Source organism: Kogia breviceps, chromosome 12 (genome assembly GCF_026419965.1).
Source record: "Kogia breviceps isolate mKogBre1 chromosome 12, mKogBre1 haplotype 1, whole genome shotgun sequence".
NCBI classification, from domain to species: Eukaryota; Metazoa; Chordata; class Mammalia; order Artiodactyla; family Physeteridae; genus Kogia; species Kogia breviceps.
The window spans coordinates 92,682,480-92,704,960 of record NC_081321.1 but is presented as its reverse complement, the minus strand read 5'-3'; the positions used below and the strand labels follow the sequence as shown (position 1 = coordinate 92,704,960).

At 56.3% G+C, this 22,481-nt stretch overlaps 1 protein-coding gene and 1 long non-coding RNA gene across 2 annotated transcripts; one reads left to right on the top strand and one right to left on the bottom strand.

Annotated features, from left to right (window-relative positions):
* Window positions 1–2,305: 2,305 nt before the first annotated feature.
* Window positions 2,306–17,750, top strand: RAC2 (Rac family small GTPase 2). Its single transcript, XM_059082315.2, has 7 exons — window positions 2,306–2,477; window positions 4,581–4,652; window positions 11,382–11,499; window positions 12,207–12,269; window positions 12,605–12,764; window positions 16,194–16,326; window positions 16,983–17,750. The coding sequence occupies exons 1-6, from the start codon at window positions 2,443–2,445 to the stop codon at window positions 16,322–16,324; spliced, it is 579 nt and encodes a 192-aa protein (XP_058938298.1). The 5' UTR covers window positions 2,306–2,442; the 3' UTR covers window positions 16,325–16,326; window positions 16,983–17,750.
* On the bottom strand, window positions 13,999–22,481 carry LOC136792298 (uncharacterized). The gene is made up of 3 exons (XR_010835932.1): window positions 22,389–22,481; window positions 19,156–19,230; window positions 13,999–18,515 (listed from the first exon to the last, which is right to left on the bottom strand). It is a non-coding gene; the product is annotated as an uncharacterized lncRNA (long non-coding RNA).

Sequence of the window (22,481 nt, the reverse complement as noted above, 5' to 3'; positions counted from 1 at the left end):
AGAATTTTGCTTGAGTTGTCCTGGAGAAGCTGCTTTCTCAGGATGGAAGGCAGGTGCAATTTTAGTGCTGTCATGGCCATGTATGGTTGAGTAGGTTGTTTACTGCACAAGGAAGCTCCACCCTGGGGGACAAATGGGGGATAAAACCCAGTACATATAGCTCTTTCCAAGTCACGTGACCATACTCATCGGCTGTGTCTTTCCAAAGAGGTGCATTATTCTTTTTTCTCTTCTTTTCTTCTTTTTTATTTATTTATTTATTTATTTATTTATTTATTTATTTATTTATTTATTTTTTTTATGGTATGCGGGCCTCTCACTGCTGTGGCCTTCTCCCGTTGCGGAGCACAGGCTCCGGACGCGCAGGCCTAGCGGCCATGGCTCACGGGCTTAGTTGCTCCGCGGCATGTGGGATCTTCCCGGACCAGGGCACGAACCCGTGACCCCTGCATCGGCAGGCGGATTCTCAACCACTGCGCCACCAGGGAAGCCCTCTTCTTTTTTAAATAAACATTTTATTTTGGAATAATTTTAGATTTACAGAAAAATTGCAAGAACAGTAAGAGAATTCACCATATCCTTCACCCAGTTTCCCCTTACGTTCACAGCATTTACATAACCACAGAGCATTTGTCGATACTAAGAAATTAACGTTGGTACAATAGTATTATCTAATTTCAGATTTGTCTTGTATTTTGCTACTTTTTCCATTCATTTTTTTTTCTTGTTCTAGAATCCAATCCAGGATCCCACATTGCACTTAAGTACATTGTTTTTGTTAGATTAACACAGGTTTTCCTATGGGATCGGGGTTGCAGTGGTTGGGAAAAGAATGTGGATTTGGGGGAGTAGCCAGAACAAAGTCCTTAGGTGGCCTGTGAGGTGCCCAGGGTGGGTCATGGGAGGATGCTTGGCCTTCCTGGCCCCGGCTGGGCACCGTGAAGTGCTTTCCCCTGTCTCAGCTCAGCCCATGCAAAGCACAGAGCGAAGACGTCAAAGTTTGTTGGCAGGTTTTACTCGTTGGCTGGCCACGTTTTTGGAGCAGATCCTTGGGGAGGTAGCATTTCCCTTTCGGCAGAAGCTGTCTTTGGGGACCCTGTAACTTGTGTGGAAGGTCTGGGAAGGTTCAGATCCAGGTGCTGGAGTGACGGGGGGTGGGGGTGGGGGGGAGGGGGGATAGAGTGGGAGTGACGCTGGCTGCCCAGCACTCGGCGCTCCAAATTCTCTGGCTGGTTTCCCAGTTTGACCTGAGTGACCCCCCCGGGGTGGGTGGCGAGTGGCTTTGCCCATCCCCTCCTGCCCCTTGTCCCTGCAGCTGGAGGGGTGCTGGGCATGGGGAGAGTGAACTGGGAGCCCCCTGCGGAGATCCAGTGCGGCTCAGATCCCGAGGCCCCTTGAGGCTGAGGGAGCGCACTCGCCCCCCCCCACCCACTGCAGAACTCAGGCTTTGTCCCCCAGACAGCAGCCGGGGTGACAGAAGAGTTTGGAGTCACCTGGCCCTGGGTTTGAGTTCAGGCTGGGCGATCCTAGTGACTCAACTGGCTTCTAAGACCTTCTGTTTCAGCATCGCTCAAACGGGCCACGGCTCCTGAGCCAGGGTGCCCGCTCCCCCAGGGCTGCCTCCAGCACAGAGCCTGGCTGGCGTGGGGCACTGCCCATCACTTCCCCTGACGTTTCCCCTTCTCTGTCAGCTGATCCCCACCTCCCTGCCTGCCCCATCATATCCCCCCCCACATATCTCTCCCATCGTTTCACACTCAGGGGTTCCCACAATGGCCCCCGCTTGGGGAGCATCCATGTCTTCCCCTCTGGAGAGCCCTATCTCTGACACTAGCTATCAAGTGCCAGCTTCAAGGCCACCTCTAAGGCCCTAGCTCACCCTCTGTGTAACTCTGAGGTCCCCTCCCTGTCAATCCTCCGTGGCCCCATCACTTCCTGCCTTGTTTTATGGACACCTGTGATGAAGCCGTATCTTCCCGCTCACATCCTAGACTCACCAGTACCCGATCCTGTGCCTGGCACACAGTAGGTGCTCATTAAATGCTTATTGACCAAAACCGAGGTGAACTAGATTCTTAGGAGCCTCAGGTTGTTGGAGAACAGCTCTGGCCCTGCCCATGGAAGGGAGTCTCCAGTCCAGAGGGTCCCCAGGTCTCCTGCTGGCGTCCCCAGAGCAGGGATGCCCGCAGGGGTGGCAGGGGCCCAGCCCAGCCCCTGAGGGCCACCCCACCCTTGAGCCTTTCGGCCAGACCGCACGCTCCGCCTTCTGCAAACGGCCGTGGGGCCGCAGCTTGGGTAAGTTCCCCTTCCGCTTCCTCCTGCCTCCCGTCCCGCTGCTGCTGCTGGCTCAGGGTGCCTCTCCAGCTCTCCATAGCCCGGTGTCTGCAGAAGCGCTCCGGGCCCTGAGCTGTCAGCACCACCGCCCTCCAGGCCTCGGACGCGATGCAGGCCATAAAGTGTGTGGTGGTGGGAGATGGGTAGGTACCCGGCTGGACTCGCTGACAGCTCCGTCCCGGGGTAGCCCTGGACCCCCCCACCCTGGCACCCCTGGGGAAGCCCCCTGCCCTGCAGACAGAGGGGTCCCTGGGAGGCCGCCGGAGGAACTGCTTCCTTTTTCTCCCAGGGCCCAGAGGGAACCCCAGGGGTGGGCTGAGGACAGCTCCACTCTCTCTGCCCACCTCACCCCAGAAGCTGCCTGGGTGGAGAGTACAGGACTAGGGTTGGGGGTGCCTGGGGCCCCTTGCTTACACCCTGGGAGTCGAGGCTGGCCTCCCATGGGCCCTCAGGCTTCGATTCTGTGGATGACGGCTCGGGGGGGCGGGGAGGTGGGTCCCCAGGCTGACCTGGGCTCTAGGCACTGGCTTGCGCTGCTGTGTGGCCTCTCTGAACCTCAGCTTGGCCATCTGGAAAGAGGCCCATGCCCGCCGGGTTGATGTGGGGTCCCTTGAGATATTTTGACTGGATTTCCTGCACGTAAGCGTGTTCAGTGAAGCCGGCCTCCTGAGCCTCAGCCTGCGTGGCTGGGAGGCTGTGTGGAGGCTGTAGGTGCAGAGCGCAGGGGGGAGGGGCGTGAGAGACAGAGCCGCGGAAGGAGGAGGAGGGGGTGGGAGGGTGACTGGGGGGGGGTCAGTGTGGGCCAGGCTGAGCCGAGGCGCCTTCTCAGCTGTTAGATCTCAGCGACCTCAGCTTGTCATGTCCCCCTACGGGCCTCAGTTTCCTCATCTGTAAAATGACAGCTTTGATATGCCCGTCTCTCGTGCCTGCCAGCAGCACTGTTTTAGGGTCCAGCCCGCAGGTGTACCGCCTGGGGTTTTCTGTAGGTCCAACCCCGACACACTCCCACGTGGTCTGGCTGGGCGGGCCTCTTATCCAACCGTCCCATCCTACTGAGGCAGCCGGAGGCCTTAAGAGACTCGATTTTCCTGGCCTGCGGTGGGCTGGTTTATCAGGCGGCCCTCCGCTGATGCACCCCTCCGCTGATGCACGTTATCTGCCCATGGGTCCAGCCCTGCTCACTTCTGCTTTATATCTGATCTGAGGAGGGGAGGGCGGAAGCCAAGGGCAATGTTCCGGTCACCTAGAGTTACCTTGTTGGCAGCTCGGGGGGAGGGGGTGGGGAGAAGAGGGCAGCCGGTCCCCTCGGAGCAGGAAGTGATGAAACCAAGTTGGGCAGGGGAAGGCCCAGGGCTACCTGTTCCCCCTGCCCCCTCCCAGCCCGGCAGACTGAGGGCTAAGACTGCACGAGTCATGGCGATCACTACTAACTTAGTACTTACTATGTGCAGGCCCTGGGCTTAGTCACACTCCTCTATTTTATCCTCCCACCAACCGTAATATTAGGCCCATTTTACAGGTGGGAAAACTGAAGCTCAAAGAAGTTGTCATTTGCCCAAGACCTCATGGGATTTGAATCCTGGTCTCTCTGATTCCTAAACTCCATGCTCTTAACTGCCATGGTGAGGTGGGAGGGAAAGAGGAGGGTCAGGCTTTCCCCAATATTTGCCGGCTGCTACACTATGCCGAGTCTCTGCTCAGTTCTTTTACCGGCTTTGTCCAATTTACCTCTTGGTCCATCCTGTGAGATGAACTCATCTTAACCCTATTTTCTAGATGGGGAAACTGAGGCATAGGGAGGTTAAGTGACTTGCCTAAGATCGTGCCACCACTGGGCAGGTGGTGAAGCTGGGGTCTGGATCCCAGGGGAGGGATGGCAGAGCCCTGGACAGGTACCAGGGGGCCTCCTGGGGACCCCGTGCTCTTAACCCTCTGTCTCACATCACTGTCACCTGAGGAAGCCTGTGACAACACAAATTCCCAGATCCACCCCACACCCCCGATTCAGAATCTCTGGGGTAGGACCTCGAAGTCTGTCCTTTAACAAACACCCCAGATGATTCTTCGGACTCTTAGGTGTGAGAACGCTGATACAGGGCTTCTCAGACAGGGACACTGAGGCCCAGAGTGGGGGGCCTGGGTCTTCTCTGAGGGCTGGGCTAGGGGACTGGGCAGGTGCTGAGAAACCTCCCCGAGTCTCGGGCAGGGCCCATGACCACTGTCCTCTCGAACTTCCTGTCTTTCAGAGCCGTGGGCAAGACCTGCCTGCTCATCAGCTACACCACCAACGCCTTCCCGGGAGAGTACATCCCCACCGTGTGAGTTCTGTGCGTGGGCGGGGCGCTCGGAGGCTGGGGAGACCCGCATCCCCAAGCCCACCCCCTTTTCAGGCACATCCTGTGAGCCAGGCCATGCTCCAGCCGGTTTCTGCCTGGTAGCGCTGCCCACTGATTCAGCCAGGGAGGCAGCAACCAGCGCCGGGATGTGTGCCGAGGGCTCCCAGAGGGGAGAGAGGCTGCCACGGGCTGGGGAGGTGCAGGAGCTGCGCCGGGGAGCAGGCGGCCTTCAAGCAGGGAGATGCGGAGGGCTGGCGTGAGCAAAAGCAGGGTGGCAGAGGGGCTGGGGCCAGTAGTGGAGGGCCTTGACACCGGGAGATCAGAGACATCAGGGCCCACGTGTGTGTCGGGGGAGAGCGCAGTGCCACCTGGAGGCCTGCCCTCGTGTGGGACGTGGTGGCAGGGCTGTCACGTGACACAGGTATGTGGGAGTATGTGGGGTGAATGGGAAGCACGAGCCCGCTCTCACCGATGCCCGGTGGCCCCATCCCTCTCAGGACAGCCCCCCAACTCCATAGCACAGCATCCAAGGCTCTGTGTGGCCTCCTCCCACCTTCCTTTCTGGCTTCATAGCTCAGTACTTTGCTTCTTGTCCCGTCTGCTTCCTGCCCCTGCTCACGAAACACTCCCTGGGCATTTCCACCTCAGGGCCTTTGCTCCAGCTGTGCCCTCTGCCTGGACTGCTTTTCCTTCCCATGTCCACATGTCTAAGACCTCCAGGCCAGCTCCAGTGCCTGCTCCCCCAGGAAGCCTTTCTGATCTAGCCTGAAAGTGTCTCTCACTCCCCAGAGAGATTTTATCTCATCTCTCCCATGATCGTGAGCCTACGGAGGGCAGGGGGCCACGTCCAGTTCTTTTGGGGTCTCCCCGTTGTCTTAGGAGAGTGTCTTATGCACAGCGCAGTCTACACATTGCCTTCGATACGATATATCTGTTTTGAGTTGACCTGAATTGAACTTCATGGAGAGGCCCTAGAAGGATGGATCCCTGCTACCATCTATCAAGGGCCTACTGTGTGCTGGTCCCTGGACGAAATGTCACACACGTGTGACCTCATTCGATGCTCATGGGAGGAGGTGGCTATTATTCTAGCCCCAGGGCGCCTGCGGGGGAAGCTGAGGCTCACAGCAGCTAAGGGGCCTGTCCCCCGAGGTCACCAGGTGGGCTGGGCTCCCTCTACTGATATTTCTCCCTGGGACTCTGGCCCTGGCTCCAGTTGCCTCAGGGACCCCAGCCCGGGCAGGAGGACGGCAGCGAGGAGAGGGCAGAGAAACCTGGGTAGGAAGCCTGGAAAACTGATTTCTGCCCCGGTTCATTTCCCAGCTCCCCCTATGGCGCCAGTGCCCTCTCCGCATTGGCCCTTACCTGCACGCTCACCACCCTTCACCAGATGCCTCCTGGTGCTGAGGGAGGGCTGGCTCTAGACCTGAGCGGGAAGGCAGCTCCTGCAGAAGGCCGCTATCACCAGGACTGTGCGGGCGCAATCTGTGTCCTGTCTCTGCCTGTTGCAGCTGGGCTGGAGGGCCCACTTGCTCAAAGATCTTAGACCAATTGCTTCCCCTCGGTGAGCCTCAGTTTCCCTTTCTTTAAGAGGAGGGGCAGGGCTGGGACATGCCGAGCTCGTCGCCCGGGCGCCTTCCCCGTGTAGGGAGATGGGAGGCGAGTTCTCTGGTGCAAGATGGCGGGACCAGAAGAGGCCAAGGTAGGGCCAGTTGCACTCAGCAGCCCGGAGAGACTGGCCCCTGGTGGCCCCGAGTGGATTCGGTTGTCCTGGGGAACCTTGTGGGAGGACACACAGAATGGACCAGACAAGGTTTACCTTCCCAGGACTCTGAGGGGTTGCGTCAGAGAGCAGGGCCGGCTCCTGGGCGAGCCGTCTAGGCAGGCACACACTCGGGTCCTGCTCTTGGGTTAATGCTCGGATGCCCCCATCCTGAAATTTTTAATGTTTGAACAAGGGTCCCTGCGTTTTCATTTTGTGTTGGGCCAGGTATGTAGCCAGGCCTGCAGCCCACCCTCTGTCTTCCATAACTCGGCTCTGGACAAGCCCCCAGGGGGGCTCCTGCTACAGTGCTTGCAACCCTGTGACAGGGAGGGGAAAATAAGCCACGCTGTGCCCTTGACAGTGGAGGGTGGGGACGGCCGGGGAGAGCAGAGTTGGGGAAAACAGGCAGCCTGAGATCTCTGGCACGGAGATAAAGGTCAAGAGAGCTCTGGGGCTGGGGGTGGTAGGGTTTGCTGGGGCCGGAGGCATGTGCCAGTGGACCAGATCAGATAAGCGGGAGAGCTGAGCTGAGCTCCCCGCCTGCGTGTTGGGGGATGAGAGCTCTGGGTCAAAGCCCTGTCTCACAGGTGGGGAGACCGAAGCCTGCTCTGTGGATGGCCCCGTGCTGGGTGTTGGGGACACAAAGACAAGGCAGGAAGGCCCTGCTCTTGGGTACCTGTGACCTAGGGGTTCCCCCCTTTCCCCTCTCCTTACGACCATTCTCAAACGGAAGCCCAGGTGAGCTTTCAAAAGCGAAAATTAGATGGAGCAACACCTCGGCCTAAATTCCTCCCTTAAAACCCACCTCTTACTTACTCCATTCTGGTCCTCGGGGGACCAGACACGCCAGCCTCCCCCAGGCTTCTGCACTCGCCACTTCCATCACCCAGCTCCCGGCCAAGGTGTCCCCTTCCCGACCCACCGTCTAAAGCAGCCCCTCCCTCCGCCCCGCCCCCCCCATCTCTTCACACTGCTTGACATTCTTCGTAGCGCTTCCCGATCTGACTTCTCCTGCTGGGATGGAAGCTCCATGAGGACAGGGTCCTGGTCTGTCTAGTTCACTAGACCAGGGGTCCCCCCCCCGTCCCCCCCCGCGCCACGGCCTGTTAGGAACCCAGCAGCATGGTAGGAGGTGAGCAGCGGGTGAGTGAGCGAAGCTTCATCTGCGGCTCCCGCATCGCTCGCTCGGGTCACCGCCTGGACCAGCCCCGCCCCCCCGCCCCCGCGCATTCCGTGGAAAAATTGTCTTCCATGAAGGAAGACATGGTACCAAAAAGTTTGGGGACCGCTGCACTAGATCAGCTTCTAGAACAGAGACGCGCACGTCACTGGGGCTCTGTAGTGACAGGGCCAGCCTGGCAGGCAGGGAGGGCATGCTCCAGCCTGTCCTGAGAAGGTCACCAGCAGGGGGCTCAGCTCTGTGGGGCTTGTCTCTGGGAAGGAAGAACACAGGTGGTGAATTTAGGTCGGATGGGCCAGTACTTGGTTTTCGCCTTCCTTTGTAAACTGGCAAATCCAGCCCAGATCCCCATAGACAAGATGACACAGCCTCCCTAGTGGACGTACCAGAGGCCCTGCTGAGCCTTCCTGCCTAGCCTCGCACCTCCCCCTCGCCCCATACTCCTGCCCTCACTGTGTCCTGCTGGCTCAAGCCTCCCCACTGCTCATACACGCCCTCTGTCTCCTCGCATCCCACCTGGGACACCTCTCCGGTCCCCGTCTCCTCCAACCACCCGCCTATCTCACCGGTGACTCCGTCTCCCAGCTTCCCCTCTGACCCTTCTCCAAGACGTTTCCACCCAGTGGCCAAGAGGGCCTTTTCCAAATGCAAAGCTGATCATGTAACCCCTGCCTGGTGAAGCCCCTCGGTGGCTCCCCATCGCCTGGAGGACCACGCCCCGAATCCAGCAGCTGTTCATGCCTCACCTGACCTATCAATCCTCCCTGGTCCCCAAGTCACAGCCGTGCATGCCCTGTGGTCTCTGTGAGTCCACCTTCTTTTCCCTGGAGGCTTGGGTGGTGGTCAGGTGATGCCCGGCGCTGAGCCCCCTTTCACCTGCCCCCCATACCCCTCCTCCACTCCATGCTGGGGTCAGGGCCTGGCCTGCAGCCCTGGGGGTGCAGAAAGAAGCCACACAGACTCTGGGTGAAAGCACTCCAGCCGTGTGACCGTGGGCAGGTCACTCTCGGGCTTTGACTCTCAGTTTCCTGGTGTGTAAAATGGGCACCATGGTGGAATGCACTTCCTGGGCTCACTGAAACGATCTAAGTATGAAAGGCCTGGAACAGCACTTGGCACCCCTGGGTGCTCAGCCAGCGTGAGCTCCCTGCCCTCTCCACAGCTCCCAATCAGCCCCCACACCCCAGCTCAGACTCCGCCGAGTCTCCAGCCATGAAGTCACAGTGATGCTTACACCATGAGCTTTTCTGAATTGGGTAACAGGATCTAGTTCTGGCTCTGCCACCAACTGACTGCAAGATCTTTGGCAAGTCCCTTCCTGTCTGTGAGCCTCAGTTTCCTCATCTGGAAAATGGGAGTGAGGGTTGGCCGCAGTGGTGGTATAAGGTTCCTCTGGTGCTGGCTGCCTGTGGGTCTCTGAAGTCGGGGACCCCGGGAGTTGTGGATCATTGTCTCTGCAGTAATTCCTCAGGCTCTGGCAGCTGGTCCTCTATGGGGAGCCAGTGATGTTTAAGGATGAGATTGTTCAGCTTCTCAGTATCTCCCCATGAGGTGGCTTGAACGTCCTCTGTCCCTGGATCCTCCTAATGGCCCCAAGAGATAGGGCTTTTTTCACAATGAAGAAAGTGAGGCTCAGAGAAGCTGGGTTACTCACCCAGGGTCACACAACTAGGACAAGGCTTCACAAGGAACTTAACTGTTCTCTCCCACCTCTGGGTGGCTATCCCCAGGCGAATCAACCCTCCTGCAGTGCATTTGTCCACTCTCTCGCTCACAAATGAGTGTACAGAGGAAGCCAGGTTCAAATCTTAGCTCCTATGCTTGTGAGCTGGCTGGCCTTGGAAGAGTTATTTGACCTCTTGGGGCCTCGGTTTCCTCAACTGTCTAATGGCAATAACTTGAGGTCCTTTTGTCTTGGGTCACTTGGGACTTCAAGACCTAACGTATGAAGGTCCCTAGCCCTCTGACCAGCCACAGAGCAGGTGCTTGGTGCCGCTACAAGTCCCAGGAACCAGCTCTTTCCCCATTGCCACGGCCCCTGAGACCCTGGAGCTGGCTCAGAGAAGACAGATGCTTTTGGCCCAAGGAATCTTGGGGGGCTTTTTGGTGTCAGAATTTCAGACTGGACTTTAAAGGAGTGTCCCTGCACCCCAAGCTCATCCCAAAGGAGTGGTTCTGGCAGAAGCCAAAGAAAGCATGGGCACCTCTTTCCCCATCATTGCCTAGCAATGTCTCCCTGAACAGTGCCTTCTGCCTGAAATCCCACTATGGTATGGGTGGTACCAGGAGTAGGTCCACAGAGCACCTACTACGTGCCAAGTGCGATGCTGGCCTTGGTGCGGTGAGGAACAAGCCAGGCTTGATGTCTGCTGAGTTCACCACAGATTACTGAGTTGGGACGGGGTGGGGGCCCCGACCTGGCTGGGGCTCGGGAAAGGCTTCCTGGAGGTGACCTTGAAATGGGACTGGAGGGAGGATGAGTAAGAGTCAGCCCAGCACCAGGAAAGAAGAAGAGTGGGGAGCCAGGGGAGGGGCGTTTGCAGGAACTTTCCAGGCAGGAGGGAGCAGGGCCTTCTGCGGAACTTAAGGCTGGACAAGCATGGGGTGTTAAACATGTCAGGTTACCCACTTTTTTTGGGGGGTGTTGCCAGTCACAGGACAGATGTCTTTGGGGTTGCTCTGAAGCATTACGGCTTCTGCAGCCTATCACTGAGCAGTGTTCTGGGAGGGCTTCGTGGAGGGCGTAGCATCCCAAGGGCTTCAGTTCAGTTTGGTTTAACTCTGTTCCACCTACACTCACTAGGTGCCAGCCCTGGGTCTTCAGAGATGAAACTGACATGGGCCCCGCCCTCACGGAGCCCACAGACCATGGCGGGACAGAGACACACTCAAACCAGTTCATAGTCAAGGCAAAGCAGTTGCTGGAGAGAGGGGATGACAAGCTCTTTCCAGGTCCGGGACAGGGAGGGAGGTGTCTGGGACGTTTCCCCACAGTGGGAGCTTGTGTGATTGCCCTGGAGGCCTCTCTGGTGTTGGCAGGGAGATTTTAGCCTCTGCCCCACCCTATTCCTTCAACATGTGCCTTTCCAGTGTGCGCCAGTGGCATTTCCTGAAATCTCCAGTAACTGACAGTTTTGGGTGTGCACTAGGGGTGAGCTGGAAGGCCAGGGAATTAATACCCAAGGACTTCCCTCTGCCAATGGGAGATGGAGAAGGTGGATAAATACCCCAGCTCTCTGCCTCCTCTGGGGGATGCCCTGAGCTCAGTGGCCCCAGCCAGACGGAGCCCCAGTTCCTGCGCAGTAACAGCTCAATAGCTGCTGTCCCTTCCCCTCGGCTGCCTGGACTCACTTCCCAGATAAACCACGGGTGCCACTCCTTCATCTCAGGGTTTGCTTCTGGGGGGACCCAACCTAAGATGGGAATGAACACTCGTTCAACAAATATTGGGTGACCAGCCGCAGCGTCTAGCCTAGGAGGTGGGTAAAGTTTATTCTGATCATGCCTTGGAGAGAATGTTATGCAGCCTTGAAAAATCATCTCTCCAAAGGGTAGGTAAGGGCAGAAAAACAGTAGAGACCATATTTTCCTCTTTATGCTTACCTGCGTTTAAAATTTCTTATGTAATAGATCAGTATTTTAAAAAATAAAACCCAACTGCATAGTGGTTTGTGACTTTGGTCCTGTTGTAGCCCCTCTCTGGGTCTTGGCAGTCCCCAGACTCTGGGGCTGGAGACTGATCCTTCTATCTTACCTGTTCCCACAGGTTTGACAACTATTCAGCCAACGTGATGGTGGACAGCAAGCCCGTGAACCTGGGGCTGTGGGACACGGCGGGGCAGGAGGACTACGACCGCCTCCGGCCGCTCTCCTACCCGCAGACGGTATGCTGCCCCACCCCCTCCTCGCGTCCTGGGCTTTGCAGCCCTGTTGCCCCTGCCTGGTGAACCCTGACCCTCCCCTTAAGGCCCAGCTCAAGGAGTCCCCGCCCTCCATCAGTCCCCTGTCATTACTGTGCCCTCTGTCTTCCCAGCCCCTCTGCCTCTTGGGCTCTGGCACTGCCTGGTTCTCAGTGGGCGGGGCAGGCAGACTCTGGACCAATGGGAGCTCAGGATGGCCAGCTCTGTGAGTGCTAGGGGAGGAGTGATAGGGGCACATCTGCAGGTGTCTCTGTGGCTGCTGGGCTCTCTCTCCAGGGTGACAAGGAAAGCGCTGGGGCTGGTGACCAGACGGGGGGTGGGGGGTGGGTAGTGAGTGCCTGGTGAGGAGCATGGATTCTGGAGTTCCAGATGGCAAATGCTTTAATCCTTGTAAGCCTCACTTTGCCCATCTGTGGAATGGGGTAGCAGCAGCACCGCTACAGTGTTGTGTGAAGGTAACCACTTAGAACAGGCTCTGGCCTTTAGGAAGTGTTGGATAAACAAGCAGCAGCCTGGTGTAGAGGTGGGAAGGGAATTCCTATTCTGCTGGATCCTAAGCGCCCAGCATCCCCTGGGCTGCTCCAGCCCTCAGTGGCCGCCCAGGTGTGGGAGGGCCCAGGTGGGATGCCTCCAGGCCTCCCCTCACGAGTAACCCTTGTCTGACCCCCCAGGACGTCTTCCTCATCTGCTTCTCCCTTGTCAGCCCAGCCTCCTATGAGAATGTCCGGGCCAAGGTGAGCAGGATGGAGCGGGGGTCTTGGGGGGATGGGGCAGGTGACCCTGAGGGAGGGGAGCACGGGAGGGAGGGACCGCTGACTTTGGCCTGACTCTGGGGCAGCAGAGGATGTGGGCGGAGAGGGTCCCTAGCGCCACCCAGGGCTGGTGGGGGGCACTGAGGGTGAGACTCAGAGGGGGTCTCAGAGGGGGCTGTGATAGTTAGCTTTACTCTCTAACCTGTCCTCTCTCCTCCCCACACACCCTCATGCCCCCCTATTATCTCCTCCCAACTTGGTGCCCCTCTTCTCCGCCTACCCCCTGCACAACCTCCCGCCCCCACCCACCGGCCCAGTGGTTCCCGGAGGTGCGCCATCACTGCCCCAGCACGCCCATCATCCTGGTGGGAACCAAGCTGGACTTGCGGGACGATAAGGACACCATTGAGAAGCTGAAGGAGAAGAAGCTGGCGCCTATTACTTACCCGCAGGGCCTGGCACTGGCCAAGGAGATCGGTACAGGGCTCGGGCTCAGACAGGGGAGATGGGTGCAGGGTGATTGCAAACATAGCTTCCAGGGCCAGGCTGTGCGATTCCACCCTGGGTGTGCCGTGTACGAGCTGTGTGACCCTGGACGAGTCACTTAGCCTCTCTGGGCCTATGTTTCCTCATCAGTGAACCACGCCAACAGTAGTAGCTCTGGGTGGTTGGGAGAACTGAATGAATTCACACCCATGAGCTCCTAGAGCAGCACTGCACGTGGGAAGCACTTTGTGTTAATTATTATTATAGTATTACTATAATCCATAAACAGATATTGTAATAAGTGTATTTGGACAGACAGAAGCAGGGATGGAGTGGGGTGTGCTGTGGTTTCTCAGAGGGCGAGCAGCCAAGTCAAGCTTGGGTTTTCCGGGAAGGCTTCCTGGAGGCAGTGCTTCTGCTTGGGTTTGAAGGGTGACGTCTTTCCCTCTGCATCCTTCTCACCCCCCATTCCTCACCCTCCTGGCTTCTCAGCCCAACTCCTCTTTGCCTCCCGGCCACTGGGCCAGAGAAGTGACTTCTCGGGGTCACGCAGCTGGTAGGTGGCAGAACCAGGATGTGAACACAGGACCACAAACCGCTGGCTTGGGGGCCTCCTCGTGGTGGCTCAGGGCTGCCTGCACCAGGGAGGTGATGACCCACGGGTCTGGCCTCTTCCGTGGCGTCCAGGTCTGCTGTCCTTTGTCAGGCCCTGACCTGCCTGGGGACAGGGTACTTGCCCAAGAGCCTGGGACCACCAGTGGGGTTTGGCCACGACGAGCAGTGACCCAGCTGTCCAGGGTGCTCTGTGTCACCACACGGTCCTGCAGACCCAGGGTCTGGCCCCTGAACTGGTGGGGCCTGCTGCAACCCACCCCTCCCTCAGCCTTACCACGCTTCCTTCCGCCGGAACTGGGAGGGCCCTGGGGACTCACGTCTCTTCACAGGAAGAGAAACCACAGCCGTCACCCCCTCCTGCATGTGACTAGCCAAGTGTAATGGCCGTCTTTCCCAGGGGCCTCCTCTGCCACTTAAACCCTGGGTCCTTTGTCCCATCCTAGAGGCTCTGGCTCTCAGGCCCTCTGGTCTTTCCTCACAAATATTGGGGATTGCATCCCTGCCTTCTCTTCTTTCTGAACAGCCTGTACCCCTGCACTCCTTCCACCCAAGACAGTGACTCTCCAGCCTGTGTCTGACCCCGTCCTTTTTTATTTATTTATTTTTTTGCGGTACGCGGGCCTCTCACCGCTGTGGCCTCTCCCGTTGCGGAGCACAGGCTCCGGACGCGCAGGTGCAGCGGCCATGGCTCAGGGGCCCAGCCGCTCCGCGGCATGTGGGATCTTCCCGGATCGGGGCACGAACCTGCGTCCCCTGCATCGGCAGGCAGACTCTCAACCACTGCGCCACCAGGGAAGCCCCCCCCGTCCTTCTTAAAGCACAAGCTTTGGGATAAGATGGGGCCTGGAAGCCTGGATTGTGGTCCTGGCACTGACTGTCTGTGTGACCTTGGGCCAGTGGCTCCCCCTCTCTGGACCTCAGTTTCCCCATCCGTACTAGCCAGCCTACACCCTCCCTAAAGTTCCTTTCTCCTTCTTGAGGAGATGACTTGGGGTTCCTGCCTTGTTCTCTAGTCAATCCTTCTTGGAGCCAATACCAGCTGGGGGTGGCCAGGGGCAGTGACTAATGACTTTGAACTTGCCTCGGACCAGCCCAGGCCAAGGGCGAGACCTGGGGGACCTGCAGGCTAATGAGGACAGCAGCTGCCTCTGCCCACCAGTCCAGGGTGACGAGTTGTGGGGCAGCTCTGACCCCAGCTGCTAATCACAGGATTGAGTGCTGCCTGGGTGCTGGGCCTGTGCATTCTCCTGCTTCATCGTCATAGCAACTATGAAGGAGGGACTCTCATCACCCCACTTTACAGAGGAGGAAACTGAGGCTCAGGGAGCAGTCACTGGCTCAAGGCCACCCAGCCGGGATGTGCCAGAGCCGAGACTCGAATCCGGGCTGCGTGGCCCCCTCAGTCATGATCAGGGTGGTCTGCTGCCCCCATAGGTGGGAGACTGGGGCGCAGAGAGGGGGGACAGGCTGATGTCCTGGAGTGGCCAGGCCCCCAGTCAGGACCCTTTCTCTAGACACTACTGATCCAGGAAGCAGGAGGGACACAGTGGCCAAATGCCTAGTGACACTCTTCTGGGCACAGAGGGTTATGGTGACGAGACTCCCAGGCCCAACTCAGGGCGCTCCGTACCTGCCAGCCGAGCCCTGGGACCACCGCCTGTGCTCCCTGGTGGGACAATGCTCCCACGTGCAAGGGAGACATCCAGCGTGTGACTCAGGACAAGTGACATCCTCTCTGAGCCTTGGTTTCCTTGTCCTTGCCCCACACTTTCTTGCCCTCGTCCCTGGGCTGCCCCTCCTGAGATCCTGGCCCCCCTCTCCCAGCTGTGGGTCTCTGGCCCCAGGGCATGCCCTCTCTGGGCCCGATTCCTCACCTGGGAAGCCGGGAATCACAGAATTTCTTCACCGTGTTGTCGGAAGCGCCCAGCTCAGTGCCTGGCAGGGAGCAGGTGCTGATCACTGTTGGTCTGCTTCCTTCCCCCCACAGAATAGCAAAGTTCCCCCTTCCTGCCCCTCTCCTTCTCCGGTTCCTGAAATCGGCCCCCAGGCCTCTCGCAGAGTGGGTTTTTCAGTTGCTCACTTCAGGGAGACTGCTTGAGTTGTAATGGACACAGGAACTCGCACTGGTTCCTTCCAGAAGGTCACAGAACACTGCCCCTGGGAGTGGGGCTCAGCCTGCCTTCCTCACCGTCTGTGCCCCGTGCTCCAGCCCTGAGTGGTCACGTGGGAGAAGGCTGGTCCCCTCATGGGGGAATGGGTACTCCCCAGTTCCCATCCCTCTTGCTGAGGGCCCCCAGCTGCCCCTGGGGGAGGGGAAATGCCTAGTGTGTGATTTTGGATAAGTGACTTTTCTGAGCCTCAGTTTTCTCATCTGTAAAGTGGGGAGATGCGAAGGACTGGTTAGATGACATTTGGAAGTTCCTAGTGAGCCGGCCACGGGTTCCTCAGGCCTCCCGGGGGAAGATGGAGGCAGGCATGTGAGAATTTTCTAGAAGAAAATGAGGCGCCGAGAAATTTGGTCACCGTAGCTTGAGCCCCTTTCTTGCCAGGAAGGTATCCTTCCTTAAATGAAGGGCTTTTGTGTCCAAGAAAGACACAGACGTGCTCTCGTGGGGGGTCTTAACCTCTCCCTCTGAATAAAACTCCCCCTTTCCGACATGAGGAGACTGAGGCACAGAGGGGTAAATCCCCTGCTCTGAGTGACACAGCCCAGGTGGCCTCCACAGCCGGTGCAGTTGTATGGCTTGGGAGGGGGTTTTGCCCAGCCCTGACCTAGGCCTCTACCCTCTTGCTGCCCTAACGCAGACTCAGTGAAATACCTGGAGTGCTCAGCCCTCACCCAGAGAGGCCTGAAAACCGTCTTTGACGAGGCGATCCGGGCTGTCCTGTGCCCCCAGCCCACGCGGCCACAGAAGCGGCCCTGCAGCATCCTCTAGGGGTAAGAGCCCCTCCCTCCCCTCCCCCCTCCTCCCCCTCCCCATTCCTCCGCCTCCCCCCTCCTCCCCCTCCCCCCGTTCCCCACACACAGCGGGCTCTGGCTGGGAGTGAGGCATCCAGCCACTGATTGGTGGCCCTAGGTTTCACCGGGAGTGGCATTTAGGCTGGGACAGAAGAGGGGCCGTCAAAGGGGCTTCATGTTGCCCATTTGCCTGAGCCGGTCGTGCTCTGTGAGCCCAGTTCCCAGAAGGAAGGTTCAAAGTGTCAGAAAATGCCAGGGAACCTGAGGCAAGGCGTGGTGTCACTGGGCTCCCCCTCTGCCGTCCCTGCAGCAGGGCGGGGAGGATCACGGCAGAAAGATACCTCAGCCCCTACCCCTTGGAAGAGGCCGGGTGAGCCGGGGAGACCTGACACCCACACATAGGGGTGGAGGTCGGACAGACTGAGTTATGAGGCTACTGGGGCAGAAGAGGGTTGGGTAGGGGTTGGAGGCATCCACGAAGCTTCCAGGATGGGTGGGACAGGAAGGACGGAGAGGACTTGCCAACCTTGAGCAAAAGCTGGGAGCTGGGATGAGCCGAGAGCCAGGAGAGCCGGGAGTGGGCCGTGGATTCTGCGTGGCCCCAAATTTTCACCCACTGCCTGTCTCCCTTCCAGGACACACCCAGCCCTCCCAGACAGATGGTTCTGAACCTCCAGGGCCCCCACCCAAAGCCCCATGGCACCCCCGCTGGCCATGCTGTCCCCTTCCTGTGGCGTTTCTTAGCAAGATGGCTGCAGAGCTTTGTTCATCATCTTCTCTGTGCTGGAGTCCGCCCCCGGGAAAGAGTGTGTATTTGGAAGTGCTGCGTCCCCATCCCCTCATGTTCCCGCCTTCCCAGGGGCCAGAGGGGAGCCCCAGGACCAATAAGCCACCCCTGTGTTGCTGTGGTCAGATGCCACACATGACATCATCTACCTGTTTACTCCTCCCTCCCCAAACCTGAATCCCCTCTGGAAACTTCGGGCCAGATGGTTGCCGGCCACCACTGATATTCCTTCAGGGATGGGTCTCTCACTCTCCTGTGAGGCAGTGTACTCCAGTATTGATGGTCTTGCTTGTCGGAGAGTTCTCCTGCTGAGCTAAATTAAGTGTCTGAGAAGTTTGTTCTTCTGGTGTTAGTCCTCCTTTTGGGGACAACATAAAACATTCAGATTCTCTGAATCTCTGTGGGCACCTGCCCAGCCAATCAAAAGGCTGGGTCCTGCTGACTCCTGCCACCTCTCAAGTCTTTCTGCTCCACTCACAGGATCCTGAGCTGCATTTACCTGTGACAGTCTTAAAACTTTCAGACCCTGCCAGTCAGGATTTCTGTCATTGCAGATAGAAACCCAATTCAACCTGCTTAAGCAGAAAATAAATTTACTGATTCAAGTTTGGAAATATCATGACTTCAGGTGCAGCTTGATCAAGGGGGCTCAAATGATGTCATCAGAGTTCACTTTCCTGTACCTTCTGATGTCTGGTTCATTCTTAGGCAGGTGACTCTCAAGGGCTTCATCCTTCCAGTTTCAAGTTCAGCAAAAAAGAGCAAGTGTCTGCCCCAGGCAAAGTTCTAATTAAGGTTTACTCTGATTGGACCAGCTCAGGTCTTTTCAACCAATCACATTTGTCAGGAGAATGCTGTGTTCTGATTGGTCAAGTCTGGACTACATGCCACATTAGAGCATGGAGCAGAGGCAGCCCTTTCAAAACCATACCCACTAGAGTGGAGGGAGGGGTTGGTTCTCAAAGGGAGACTGGGAGCTTTGCCAGAATTTGGGAATATGGGTGTTGAGCAGCCAGAAACCCCTAGTCTCCACTATTGGAGGTCCCAGGAAAGTGTCCCAACAGTGTAAAGAAGCAATGCCGGTCTCAGCAGGCACAAAACACAGGCAAGTTTCTTTAAAAGAGAGATGGGGCTGCTGTAAGGATTCACGAAGCTCATCCCTATAGCGCCACGGTACAGGCCTGGAGCCAGTCCCACCTCAGTGTTTGCTAATTCACGAATGCCAGACTTTCCAATCCTGCGGACGACTGTGCTTCTCTATCTAAATGTCATCCATCCATTCAACACAAATTCACTGAACACCTACTCTGTGCCAGGCATTGTTCTGTGGTCCAGCGGCACACCCAAGTTCTTGCCCTCAGGGGCTGACACTCTAGAGAAGCTAAAATAAAGGATTAAAAAAAGAGATATAAGACCCCGTCCCTGACAACACAGAAGTTCCCCAGTTCCCAGCCAGTGAAATGATTTGGGTTTCATTTTCTGCTCTTCCAGGCTCCTGGCCACTTCCACTGCCCCTCGTAAGTCCTGAAGTTCGAATGCAAGATCTCAGCTCACTGGCCTCCTGAGAACCCAACCCTCTTGAAAGGGATGGGGTGCAGGGGGGAAATCCCATGGCCTTTCTTAATTTCAGCTCAGACAAGGTCGTTATGCTTTTAAAGTTACTTCTCTGAAACAAACCAAAAAACCATTAACTCCCCTGCCCCACCCCGCAAAACACGACACAGATACAGACATGTATGGGTCAGAACTCACACCCTAAAACATCCAATGTTTAAAAGCCCTGAGAAGCCCCTTCCGGTGGGCCAGAGTCAAGGAGAGCCTCTTTCTGTTTCCTGCTCTTCCAGGGCCTCAAGATAAATTCAGGACCATCCTGGTGGCCCCAAGACCTGGCTGCACCCCACCTCCCTCGCTTCTCCTGCGCTTACACCTCCTCTGCCATGTGCCTCTTGCCCTGAGCCTACCCCAGTGGATACAGTCCTTGTTTTATACCAATAGTAAAGTCAGGAAATAAATTCTCTCACCGTTGTGTGGTTTCACCCGGCACATATGATCTCATTTAATTCTCCTAGCAGCCTTCCAATGTAGTACTAACAGCTCTGTTTTGCAAAGAAGGAAATAGAGGCACAGGAGTTAGCGCTCAATTCACTAAGGCAGACACTGTACTTTTCCACCTGATACCACTACTTCCCTCCTCTTTGCTAACGGGATTCTAATTTTGTGCAAAGCAGCAGTGTATTTAGCCCCAGACAAAAATACTTGTTCCCAGCCTGCTTTGCAACTGGAGTTCCAAGTTCGCACAGTTCTGGCTAACAAGACATAAGTGAAAGTCAGCTGGAAAGGTAGCTCCTGTGAAAGTTTTTGTTTTCTTCCATAAAAAAATAAGGGACCCAGCCAACACTGACCATTACCCTGGCCCTTTCCCTGATGAATACTGATGAGATGTCTGGAGCTGCAGCAGCCATCTTATGAACCTGAAGCCACAGATATGAAAATACAACCTAACATGATAAGAATGGAGTAGCAGAAAGATAAAAATAGCCTGGATTCTTCAACTTTGGTCAGCAGCTGAACAAATGCCAGTGGCTGCCATGTTAAGGGAACAGAGCAAAAATGAAACCACTTATTTGTTTATGTCACTGTTAGACCTTCTGTTACTGTTAGTTGACAGCATTTGTAACTGAGGTCTTAGGACTCCCAGCTCTGTGTTCCTCCCGCTGTATCGTGTGTCCAGAACTCACTGGGCATGGGGTGAGTCACTTGTTTCTGCTTTGCAAATTGGCTGAGGACCAGACCCCTTCAGATAGGAAAGAGAAACCTCGAGGGAAGTTGGTGAGGAGTTTTGAAACAGGAAGAACTGTTAGTTGTGGGCAGGAGCTGACAACATGGTGATACACACTCGTTTGACAGCAGCCACACCCATGCACCTGCCTGGTGCCAGGCCCAGGATGGGTATCAGGGCTTGGGTGTATTATATTTGGCCTCTTGCAATAAAATCATCATCTGGTGGGAAAGGAAAGCACCTGCCAGATAAGCCTACTTCATTTGGGGCTCTCTGTCTTGGAGCCTGGCTTCTCCTCGTATCTTCTTCCAAAGCAGAGGCCTGGGGGTCCCGCTGACTTCTCCCATTCTGTCCCCCCAGCATTCACTGGTCACCAAGCCTGGAAAATTCAGCTTCCCAATATCTGTTAAACCCACCCCTCATCTGGCCCACTGCCACTCCCTACTATAGGTCTTGCAACCATCCCCTGGATGGTAGCTACGGCCTCCTCACTGGCCTCCCTGCCTCCACTCTCCCTGCCTTCTCCAACCTTCATCAGGAAGCCTGGAGGAATCTTCCTCATTTACAAACATAATTATGCCACTCAGAGGCCTCGATGTAGCGTCACTATGATCCTAGCAAGTACCTGCTGATAAATGTCTGTTGTTTATATAAATGAATAAGCAGGTGAAAGAATGGACTTTAAAGGAGAGAGAGGGAGACCCAACCCTTCTAGTGACCCAGCTGAGCCCAGCCTTCCAGCATCCTCACCAGGGCACCAGTCATGTGCATGAGCCATCTTGGATGTGCCAGCCCAGTCGAGTCCCCAGATGACTGCAGCCCCAGCCAGCACCGTGTGGAGCAGAAGAGCTGCTCCACTGAGCCCAACCAACTCACACAACCATGAGAGATGACACAATGGTATACGGAAACAATGCCTCTTCTGGGGCCAAAGTCCTTGCTGTCTCTTCCTTTAATCTCTTACTTCTCCTCCCTACCCTCTTAACTCCTCCACTGCCCAAGAAATATTCACCTCTGGGGACATCTGATTCCACCTAGGCCTCATGGGATGTGCGAGGCAGGGCAGAGTAAGCTCTGGGGAGTGAGACAGAGATCTAGGATAGTTCCAGAAGACTTCTGAAGGCTTTGACAAAGTGAGATGATGAGCAGTCATCCATATAATCTGAGGTCCGGATCAATTCAATTCCCATGTGCTAAGACTATGCTCTGTGCTAAGTGGTGCTGGGAGCTGGAGGTGCAGAGAGGGGTGAGACCCAGCCGTCTGCTCCCCAGGGGCCCAGAAGCCAGTGGGAGAGACAGACGTGTAAATCAACACCTGCCACGGGGTTTGATCAACATACCACAAAAGTGTACTCAACAGAAAACGGAAGAGACCCTGGTTTCAAGGTGCCATGTAGAGATGTTTCCGCCCCCTCACCCCGGCTGAAAAGCAGCCTGACAATAAGGAGAACACAAAACAGAAACACAAACTCTCATCTTCAAAGAAACCAGGAGACACCTGTGACCCCAAACCGCAGCACGCAAGCATGAAGAGCAGATGGAGGGGTGGTAAATGATTCAACAGAGCCCAGGAAAGACAAACCTAAGTGCCTGCTGTTCCATGGCAGGGTCGGGTGGGAGGCTTGGAGATGGGGAAGATGCAACCAACTGGCCTTACAGAACCACAAGGGGGCTCCAAATTAGGGGACCCAGATACCACAGATGGCGAGGCAGGAGCCTGAAAACAGGTGGATTGTTTGGAAGTCTGTATAAGGAGCAGTTAGACCCCCTGGTCCTCTCCCCTGCACCATGCAGCCAGGCAACAACCCCTCCCTAACGTGGGCAGGGAAATCCAGCTAGAGAGTTCTGGACCCAAGGACACCAGCCTCAGAGCAGGTGCGGGTGAGGCTCCAGACTGATTATTGGAGATGTGGCAGATTTGATTACACTTAGCAGATAATCACTCCCTCCATCCTCTACCTCTGGAGGAGGAGCGTACTTCCCCACTCCACTGATGCTGCCTTGGCCATGTGACTTGCTTTTGGCCAGTGGGATATTAGCATATGCCTCACAAGGAGAGATCTGACGTGCTTGCACCATGTTCTCTTGTGCTGACAAAAGAACAGGCCCTGGCAAGGCTGCTGGTTCTAAGACTATAAAAGAAATAGGGAGAAGGGGTGTCCAGATGACCTGCAGACCTGCAGCTCAAAGCGGATCAGCCTGGCTGAACCCAGCCTACATCAGCCAATCCCAGCTGACCTGAAGGTGTGTAGTGAAATAAATGCTTATTGTTGCGTACCACAGAGATTTTTGCGGTTATTTGTTACACAGTAGTAGCTGACTGATATGGGAGGATTCAGTGAAAGTCTGAAGACTTAACAGGGTGATCCGAGCCCCCTTCCCTCACCCAATTTAGGAATGCAAGCATGCAGGCATACATTCATCCCAGACAGGAAACTGTGGATGGGATCTGACCACCCCAGTGAAGAGTCTTACAGATGCTGACAGCTGGTGACATCTGGATGTTCTTGACAAAACGTTCAGCTGTTCCTACAGAGGTGTTCACTATTTTGCAAGCCCTGTTCACTA

Bases quoted from the DNA above. Each gene is read 5' to 3' on its own strand.
- RAC2 (XM_059082315.2), top strand. From the start codon at position 2,443: ATGCAGGCCATAAAGTGTGTGGTGGTGGGAGATGG. The intron at 2,478-4,580 runs GTAGGTACCCGG...CCTGTCTTTCAG, and splicing joins TGTGTGGTGGTGGGAGATGG to AGCCGTGGGCAAGACCTGCC. The intron at 12,270-12,604 runs GTGAGCAGGATG...CCACCGGCCCAG, and splicing joins ATGAGAATGTCCGGGCCAAG to TGGTTCCCGGAGGTGCGCCA.